This window comes from Psammomys obesus, unplaced genomic scaffold (assembly GCF_907164565.1).
Source record: "Psammomys obesus unplaced genomic scaffold, mPsaObe1.curated_primary_1811, whole genome shotgun sequence".
NCBI classification, from domain to species: Eukaryota; Metazoa; Chordata; class Mammalia; order Rodentia; family Muridae; genus Psammomys; species Psammomys obesus.
Window position 1 is genome coordinate 7,855,669 of NW_026591598.1, and position 9,754 is coordinate 7,865,422.

The following is a 9,754-nucleotide window of genomic DNA, read 5'->3' on the forward strand; positions in this document are numbered from 1 at the left end:
TCAAATGACGGCTGTTCCTGGAAAGGCAGAGCAATCCCGAGGACTTCCAGCAGAAACGGTTGTTGCTGCTGGAGGGGGCATTCGGGGCCAGCATGGTGTCTATTCTTACCCGGTTTTACCTTATTCCATTTTTGCGGTTCTGGGTATTAAACCCAGGGCCTCTACCACCGAAACACTCCCGCAGTCCGGGGTTTAAACCAAGAGCAGTGCACATTAGAAACCCGGCAGCGAAGCCCCGCACTCCCTCCCACAGAGAAGCTGCTGTAGTGGTCCAGGGGACCGGGGATGCTGCCGCCAACCCGCCGGTGCCAGAGGCGCTGGGAGTGGCTGCGAGGTTTCGAGGCTTCCCCGCCGACGAGTGGGTATCCTTGACCTTGGCGGAAAACACAGCGGGCGCTGCCGCGGCAGTTCAATGGCTCCCCTCCCCCCTCCCCTCCCCTCAGTGCGGAGGAATCCCAGCCCGGCGGGAGGGGGCGGCCACCCACGCGACTGCGGCACGCGAGGGGCGGGGGCGGGAGGGCGGAGGACGGCGGGGATGCCGGTCTTCCCCGGAAGGCCCCGCAGGGAGGCGAAGGGAGGCGAGGGGAGGCGGCTCACGTGGCTCCGCCACCAGGCGCTGCGGGATTGGCGGGTCTGGCTGCCGGGGAGCCGGGGAGCCGGGGAGCCGGCGGCCCCTCCCCACCCGCGCCCCCCGAGCTGGGGATGCAGCCCGCGGCCGGGCCCCTCCGAGTCCTGCCCCCGCGGGCTGCGAGCCCGGGAACGTCGCTTCCCTTTTCCTTCCCAGCGTCCGCTCTTCCCCCCGTAAGGAGCCGGCCTGGGGGCTTCCTTTGGGGAGCTGAAGCAAGCTTCCCTCGCCTTGTCGTAATTTTTCGATTTCACTCAGGCTAGAGAGGGCGCAGACCACCCGGGAGGGCTGCGCATTCCAAGCCCCACGCACGCGAGTCCAACCTCATCTCCAGGGTCTGCTCTCGCGCCTCAGGCGGAAACCAGAGAGCTGCCTCGACTGCGCTCGCGTGAAATCCGCGAGGTTAAAAAGCCCGTTACATCTAGTATGAAATATTTAACTCGTTTTTTTTTTTTTTTAATCCAGCGCATTAAATATTTAAGCCACTGCTTTCCCTCCTTTGCGTTTTATTCTGACTTGTAGTTAGCGGTATTTGAACGAGCCTCCGCTTGGAATGTAAGCCCCACGAAGCGGGGGAGGGGCGCGTGTTTCGTTCGGTTCGTCGGTGTAACAGCAACACACTCCCAGTCTAAGGGGCTTTATATTTTCTCCTCTCTCTGGAGATGTAATATTGAACCAAAGGTAGGTGGATTAAGAAGACAAAGAGCAGGGCTGGCGAGATGGCTCAGCAGATAAAGGCATCCTGACCAAGCCTGACAACCTTCCACACAATGGAAAGAAGAACTGACTCCCCAGAACGGTCCTCAGCCCCCCCCCCCCAATGCACATCGTGGCGTGCAAGCATCCACCAGCGCTCAACATAAATGAGAGGAAAATGCAAGCAAAATCTGTTGTTGGCTAGGCCCTGGGTTCAGTTCTCAGCACATGAGACGCGCGCACACACACACACACACACACACACACACAAAACAAAACAAAGAGAAGGGCCGGACAGTTGACATTTATTAAACATTTTGTGCTACACAAAGGTCTAGGGTTTGGGGCTTTCCTGGATGTGGGAAGGTAGTTCAGGGCTTGGAGATCATGGCCTGCCCTTTCATGCAAGCAGCACCTCAGAGAAGACCTGTGGCCACCTCAGTCTTGGGGGTGGAGGTGCTCCCAGACGCTCCTGTTTAAGGATCTTTTCTGGGCAGATCCAGGGACTCTGTGAGAGAGAGAGAGAGAGAGGGAGGAAGGGAGAGAGAGAGAGAGAGAGAGAGAGGGAGAGAGCGCTTCTCTCTGCTTCTGCTGCTCTCTGGGCTGGTGCAGATTGATGGGAACCTCTTCAGCCCAAGAACAGATTTCCAGAGCTATTTCTGTGTACAGCTTCTCAGAATAACCATCTCGAAATCTGGCCAGGAAATATATTTAGGAGAGGTGTAAGCTGGGGACTTCTACCGGCACAAAGTAGGTGTGTAATAAATGTTAATCGAATACATGGCTGGATGAACAGACAGCAACTGGAGTGCTGGCAGTCGTGGGGGAGGGGCACAGGTTTTATAGTAAAACGCACCTTTCTTCTCTAACTAGAAGGGAGCATCTATCCACCAAACACACGCTGAGCCTTCTCTCTAAGCAAGCCTCCATTTCTACAGTCCCTTCTCATCTCAGGCTACCACGTGTCTTATGTCTAGACAATAGGACCTGACACTGGAAGGGGAACCTGTAGAAGAGGTTAGAATTTAGATGGCTGGGTCTCCAAGCTGGTTTGGCCACCTGGCTGTGCTGTCCATAGTCTCCAGCTTCCATCTGGGGAAAAAAAAAATAAATACGGATAGCATTACTATCTCACAGGGCTACCGAGACCTATCAATGAGATGGAGGGGAGCGCCAAATGCCACTATTCACTGCGATGTTGGATACAGCAGGGTGACCACAAGTACGGGTTTGTCTGGGGAAATAACGATGGATACTTTTGTTGGATCAAAGCAATTCTTAGCATTCCTTTTATTCTCAAAAGTAGATCGGTAATAAAAGTGATACTAGTCCCCTGTATTCGAGCTGAGACATGGAGGAAAGAAATATGATTGGAGAAAAAAACAAAAAACAAAACAAAAAAAAAACCGGTGCAAAAGAGCCTGGAAGTATGCATGGGGTTACGTCAAGAGCTGAGGGCTAGGTGGGGCTTAACAGCTGGAAAGTAGACAACACTGATATTGCCAGGGGGCATGGAAGGAAATGGGGATTTCTGAACCAGTGGCTTCCCAAAAGACATCAGTTGAAGAATTGGGGATAAATCCCAGGCAATGCACCTAATGAGGCCTGTGAGTCCAGGGAAGTGAGCTGGATGCAGGAATCAGAGGATGGGTCAGGAGGATGGAGATTTCCAGGTGGATGAGAGGCCATTCACTAGACAGGGAGATAGGAGAGAGTACAGGAGACCCAGAGATGAGAGGTCAGCCAGGCCTGGGGAACTGAGCAGTCATCACTCCTGATCAGAGAGAAAGGTAAGGCTCACAGCAGGTAGGGGTTCACTGGTGCAGCCAGAAGGAGGAGCCGGAGTCCTGGTCAGTGTGCAGGGGACATCTGAGTAAATGGGATTTCACAGGGCTGGAGAGATGGCTGCCCAGCTCTTGCCGCTTTTGTGGAGGACCTAGTTTCCGTTTAGTCACACAGTTACAACCGTCTGGAACTCCAATCTGTAACTTCACTTCCAGGGGGATCTGATACCCCCTTCTGGCTTCCGTGGGCACCGGGCACACACAAGGTACACATACATACATGCAGGCAAATATTCAACCCCCCCCCAAAAAAAAATCTAAAATACATATTAACGTAAAATTAAATGCACTTTCATGGCCAAGCTCTGTTGTATACATTTATAGCCCTAGAACTTCAGAAACTGAGGCAGAACGATGGGGGGATTTGAAGTCAGTATGGGTTGCATAGTGGTTTAAGCCTGAGCTTCAACAGTGAGATCCTGCCACATACACAGATACACACACACAGTGAGCTAGATGGGGGATCTAGCTCAATGGTAGAGCACTGGCCTGGCACGATGAATAAGACCTGGAGCTTGATTGCCAGCAGTGCATAAATAAATAGTAAAACTTAGCTTTCTGAGCAACCTTGAGAGATAGCTCAAAACCAGAGCCTCCAGTAAGGAAAGAGCTGTTTGTTATAGACCAATGAGCTCTTTAATCACCGAGGCTACTAGAGTGAGGACTTAGTTCCGAGGTCACCCAACAAAAGCATGCGGGAGTTGCCGTATCTAGACTCTCTCTTTACTCTCTTTACGACACAGATTCTAACGACAGCAACTAGTGCACTCTCTCATCTGAAACACTATGAAGACTTGAAGATGCCAAAATGGCACATCTGCATTCAAGCGCTGGGAGGATATTACTTGAGTCCGAGGACTGTGCCGGTCTGGACAAATGAGGCCAGAGAGGAACCTGGTTGTTTTTGAATAGGAGTTTGTGGTCCTCTAGGAAGTCTCAGGAGTAGGCAGAAGCAGGCAAAGGGTTATTCTCCAAGAGGTGTTTCTCTGGGGATAGAGAGATAGAATTGGGAGTTGAGTCTGTCTGCTGGGGGTGGGAGTTGTCCCCAGGGTCTGTGAGCTGGCTCACCCTATGTGCAGCCTTGGTGATGGTGATGGCTCTAGGGGCTTCCGAACCTTGTTTGGTCCCATTAATCTTCAGTGGCCAGGCCAAGAGATCAGGGGAGAGGATCCCTACTCAGAGTTAGGGCTTGGCACAGTTAGCCTCTGCCCAGAGGCCAGAGAGCATCTAAAATTCCACTGTCAGCGAGGTGTGGTGGTGTACACCTCCAATCCCATCAGAGGCAGAGGCAGAGGCAGAGGTGGGTGGATTTGGTGAGTTTGATGCTGGCCTGGTCTACATAGCGAGTTCCAGGCCAGCTAAGGCTACAAAGGCCCTGTCTCTAAAAATAAAATGCTAGAGTCCCTTAGAATTGCTCAGTAGACAGAGTCTCAGTAGAGCCTGTGGACTGGTGCATGTGTTGGTTCAATGTTTATTCCAACTACGTTATATGTATGACTGTTCTTGATCCAAATATTGCCACACAGTCTAGCTGCCCAGTAGAATAAAGGCCGAGCTCTTCAGCCTGGCATTCTAGACTCCCGGTAGCCTGGCCCCAACCTGTCTCTGGTGACTATTTCATATTCTGTGTGTCCACTGGTCCTTCCTTAAAAAAATTATTTTATGTGTATGGGTGTTTTGCCTGCATGTATGTCTGTGTGCCACATACATACAGTGTCCAAGGATGGCAGAAGAGGGAGAGCATTGGATTCCTCTGGAGCTGAAGATAGAGAGGATTGTGGGTGCTGGGAACCAAACCTAAGTCCTCTGGGAGAGCAGCCAGTGCTTTTTTTGTTTTGTTTTGTTTTTCAAGATAGGGTTTCCCTGTGTATTCCTGGCTGTCCTGGACTCCCTTTGTAGACCAGGTTAGCCGCAAACTCAGAAATCTGCCTCTGCATTTTGAGTGCTAGGATTAAAGGTGTGCTCCCCCACACCCAGCTAATTCCTTCTCTTATGAAAGCTCAGCTCCTTCCTTTGGAGAAGTTTTCTCCCTCCTACCAACAATCCTGTGCAGGCTGACAGTGATAACTTAAACCTGAGGTCAGTCAACTTAAAGGATGAGGGTTTATTCTGGCTCACAGACTCAGAGATTTCCGTCTATGACTAGCCCAACTACTTTGGGGTTTATTATGAGGTAGTGGGATTGTGTGCAAAGGAAGGGAGATGCGTGGTGATAACAGTTACCTGACCATGTGAAAACTAGATGTCACTGAATGGCATGCTTCAAACTGGTTAGAATGGAGGGCTTGTGATTTATTTATTTGTCTATCTCTTAATTTTTAGGCACACTGTAGCAATATGGCAAGTGACATGGAAAGAAGCAATGATGAGTAAGTGATGAATTCAGGAGCTGGATGGGTCCCTGGATGCAGCTGGCCCAGGGTTGTCCCTGGGCTGAGCCATTATAGTACCAATGGCTCACAGGGTCACTTCAGCCACAAACCTCTCTTCGATCTCTACGAACTTGTACCAGTCTTCTTCCCTGGCACCTGTTGGAGCCATACAGAACTTTCTGTTCTAGCCTGTCCGTCATTTCCGTTCAAACATTCTGTCCAGATCCACCCTGCGGCTCATGCTTCCTCAGACTGAGCCTGCCTTTGCCTTTCCCCACACGTGTTTCCTTCTGGCTTCCTCTCTTTGGAATTTTCCTTTCCTCCCCTCAGGAGCTTGTCCACTTTTGCTCACTGCTTGCCTTGAGAGCATTCTGCATGAGATCTGTCCCCAAACCTGGGTAAATCCTGCTGCCCACCCCACTGGCCTGTCAGAGCCTTCACCACCTAGTGTTCCGATGGTGTGCTTTCTTGTCTGTAACCCCCAGAAAACGGTGTGCTTCATCTCTATTATGACTCCAGCGTTTGGCAAAGAGTTGTGCAAAGGAAACATAATATTTACTGAGTGATTGAGAACCCTTTTTTTCCTCATGCCATCTCCCTGAGTCACAACTCAGTTTCTAAAGGAGAAGGAAGTAAAAGTGGGAGGAACTTGCCTTGTTCTTCCTGTTCAATGGTGATGGTCCAGGAGAGGAGACCCTCCAGAATGGGGCCACTGCAAGGCCCGGTAGCATTTAGAAGAGGTCTATGTTCTGCCCAAGCCCTGGAAGTGGTACCAACTGAGGCTGACTGTTTGGAAATCTGTGCCCAAGACAAGCAAACATTTAGACTTTTCAACAAACTAGAATTCTTTTCATTCTTTCTCCTTTCTTTATTTGCTCTTTCATCATTCCTCTTTCTTTCTCCTTCCATCCTTCCTTCCTTGATTGCTTCAACAGTCTCATGTAGTCCAGGCTGGGCTTGAACTTGGTCTCCCCATTGCTAGGATTACAGGCATGCCTGGGGCTCTCTCCTCTGCAGTGGGCGGCCGCAGCGATGAAATCATTACAACCACCAAACTAGAATCTGACAGCTGTTCCTGTCAGCTATACAGGGTGATGCACCTCAAGGCGTTTGGCTGGAGCTGGGATCCCCTGTCCTTTGGCACAATCAGACCAAGAAACAAGGCAGTCTTCTTCCCCACCCTCTTCCCGGGGGCGGGGGTTATCTGTAATGGATCAGGAGGATGGGCAAAAAGAACAGTCAAAAACGATGGGAGGGAGTCGTGGCAGAAAGAGCTTTGCCTGCTGCACAGCCTATGCTTTCCTGTTTTCCCTACCTGCACCAGCCTCTCTTGCAGTTGGACTGGGCCTGTGTGACCAGAGCTGGCTAACAGTCCATGAGTGGAAGCTGTCTGTTGATGAGCAGCCTCCGGCCCTCTTTCTCACTGGGGCAATCCGAAAGTCTGCAGTTGAGATGACAGAGCTAAGGGGTCTGAATCTGAGTGTGGCTCCAATCTCCAAGTGTAAAAGACAAGTTAACAGCTGGGTGTGGCAGCACACAACTTTAATCCCAGCTTTTAGGAGGCAGAGGCAGGTGGAACTTTCTTAGTTCTGAGCCAGCCTGGTCTACATAGTGAGACACTGTCTCAAAAAAAAAAAAAAAAAAAAAAGTAACTTTTAAAAAAGTAATTTAGCTTGGAGAATGCCTTGACTCATAGCAGATATATTACTTTCCTCATTGCTCTGACAAAATAGTTGATAAAAGCAGCATGAAGGGGCTGGAGAGATGGCTCAGCAGTCAAGAACACTGAATGCTCTTGCAGAGGACCAGAGTTCGATTCCCAGCACCTACACGGCAGCTCACAACTGTCTGTAACTCCTGTTCCAGGGGATCCAACATACTCACACAGACATACATGAAGTCAAAACACCAATGTACATAAAATAAAAATAATAAATAATTTTTTCTTTAAGTAGCACAAAGGAGAGAGGGTTTATCTTGGCTCAGAGTTTGAGAGCACAGACTATCATCGTGGAGATGTCATGACCACAGGAGGTCCTGGTTACATTGTATCCACTGTCAGGAAGCTGAGAGAGAGAGAGAGAAAGAGAGAAAGCTCTCTATGGGACCAGGCCACCTACACTCAGGGGTGGGTTTTCCTTCTTCATTTCAGCTATTCAGAATCCACTCTTATAGACCCAAGAAAAAATTTGCTTCTGTGGTGATTCTTTAAAAAAAAATTATTTATTATTTATACAGTATACAGTACTCTGCCTGCATGTGTGCCTATAGGCCAGAAAGAGGGCACCAGATCCCAGTAGAGATGGTTGTGAGCCACATGTGGTTGCTGGGAATTGAACTCAGGACCAGTGTCATCTCTGAGCCATCTCTCCAGCCCCTCTGTGGTGATTCTTAATCCAACCAAATTGATACTGAAGACTAACCGTCATAGCAGCTTTTATACAGGTGGGGAAAAATACGCCCATGTTAAGCTATTGAGTGATCTGCAACATTTATTCCACAGCAGAGCCTAGCCTAGAGCCATCACACAGACACTAATTTTTGTTTTAGCTATCTAGCATCAAATCTCTTTTCTACTTAAGGATCACCACACACACACACACACACACACACACACACACACACACAGGTATTGCCAAATCCAGTGGTCATTTCTCTGTTCTTAACTTTTCGATTTCTCAGCAGCATTTGTCATAATTGGCAACTGACCACTCCCTCTTGCAAACAATTTATCTTGGCTTCTATGACATCATATCTGCCTGATTTTCCTCTTAGGTCACCAGACCCTGTTCTCAGTTGTCACTACTAAACGCTTTTCCAATAGTTTTTGTTGCCGTGAGTTTGAAGATCTGGAGATCTGGTTTTAAATATTGACTGGGGGAAAAAAACTGCTTATTGTGTTCAAGTATTTGTTATTTCATCACACCATTCCTCCTCTTCTCTCTAAGGCATGCTAGGCAAGAGCATGACTACTAAACCCTCATTTTATCAATTCTTAATAACAGAGATACCATATTTTCTTTTGAAGGAAAGAGCTGTCAAGATGATTGTTTTGACCAATGAGATTTAAGCAAAAATGTGCAGAACTTCCAAACCAGTCTTCTTAAAACGAAAAAAAAAAAAGACATTTTCCTTCCCACTGTTTGGAAGATGGGCCAGAATGAGGTGACCTTAAGACTAAACTGTCAACTTTTGAACCTATTTTTCAGGGAAGGTAATTTTTTCTATCACAAGCCTCCCTCCTCCTTTTATTTCTCTTATTTGCAGCCAAAAATCTAATCCTGTCACGTTTTTGTTGCTGTTGAAGGTGTTTTGCCTATCAAACATTACCAAGCCTAAGGGTCCTTTGTGAGAGGAATTGGGGAGAGGGGATTGAAAGAGGGCATTTCTGGGCAAGAAACTTCCTGGCCTCATTCTACCAACGGTGAATAATCAGATTGCCTGGAAGACGGACTGGGCGAGGGAGCTAAGTGGTAAAGCTCATTAGTTGGCAGAAAACAGCGGATGCTAGCTTAAGAACTTTGGACTTACTCTACAGATCCCTTGCAGATAGGGGACCCTACCAGCCTTATCGCGTGACTCCCCTCACTCTGAAGAAGTTCAATGAATGACTACATGCCCCACCACGTAACGGCTAGCATCAACAGAAATGTCGAACGGTGGGTCGGTGGGAATCGCTTCCGCATCGCCGCTCTGCTACTTCTTCACAGACGACCGGAACGCGCTCTCCCGGGAAGGGGGCCGCCGGGTACGTGGAACGGAGGGCGGAGCCGGTGCAATATGGCTGCGCCAGGCCACCTGACCGCAGGAGGCGGGGCCTAGCCGAACCCCGCAGGCCCCGCCCCCCGGGCCCCGCCCAGCTCCTCTCGCGGGGCCCCGCGGGTTGTGAGGTGTCCGAGGCCGGCGCCTGCGCAGTGTGCCGCGGCGCGCGGGGCGGAGGCTTTATAACCACTTCGTAGCGGCTGGTCGGTTTCTGTCTCCGGGAGGGCTGCCTAGGCGGCGGCGGCGGCGGCGGCCGGGGCGCCGGCTGGGGGCCGCTGAGGCGGGAGCTGCGGCGGCGCTGGGCGCCCCTGGCTCCTCAGCCTCTGCCGGCCATGGGCTCCGAGAAGGACTCCGAGTCGCCGCGCTCCACCTCGCTCCATGCGGCCGCCCCCGACCCCAAGTGCCGCAGCGGCGGCCGGCGCCGGCGCCTCACCTTCCACAGCGTCTTCTCCGCC

At 50.5% G+C, this 9,754-nt stretch overlaps 1 protein-coding gene across 1 annotated transcript in view; it reads left to right on the forward strand.

The window, feature by feature from the left end:
* Positions 1–9,504: 9,504 nt before the first annotated feature.
* The window catches only part of Rnf19b (ring finger protein 19B), a 24,114-nt gene continuing 23,864 nt past the window's right edge, over positions 9,505–9,754 (forward strand). Inside the window, exon 1 of the mRNA XM_055611288.1 lies at positions 9,505–9,753. Within this exon, the coding sequence (XP_055467263.1) occupies positions 9,632–9,753 (122 nt within the window). The 5' untranslated portion in view covers positions 9,505–9,631. The remainder of the gene's footprint in view (position 9,754) is intronic.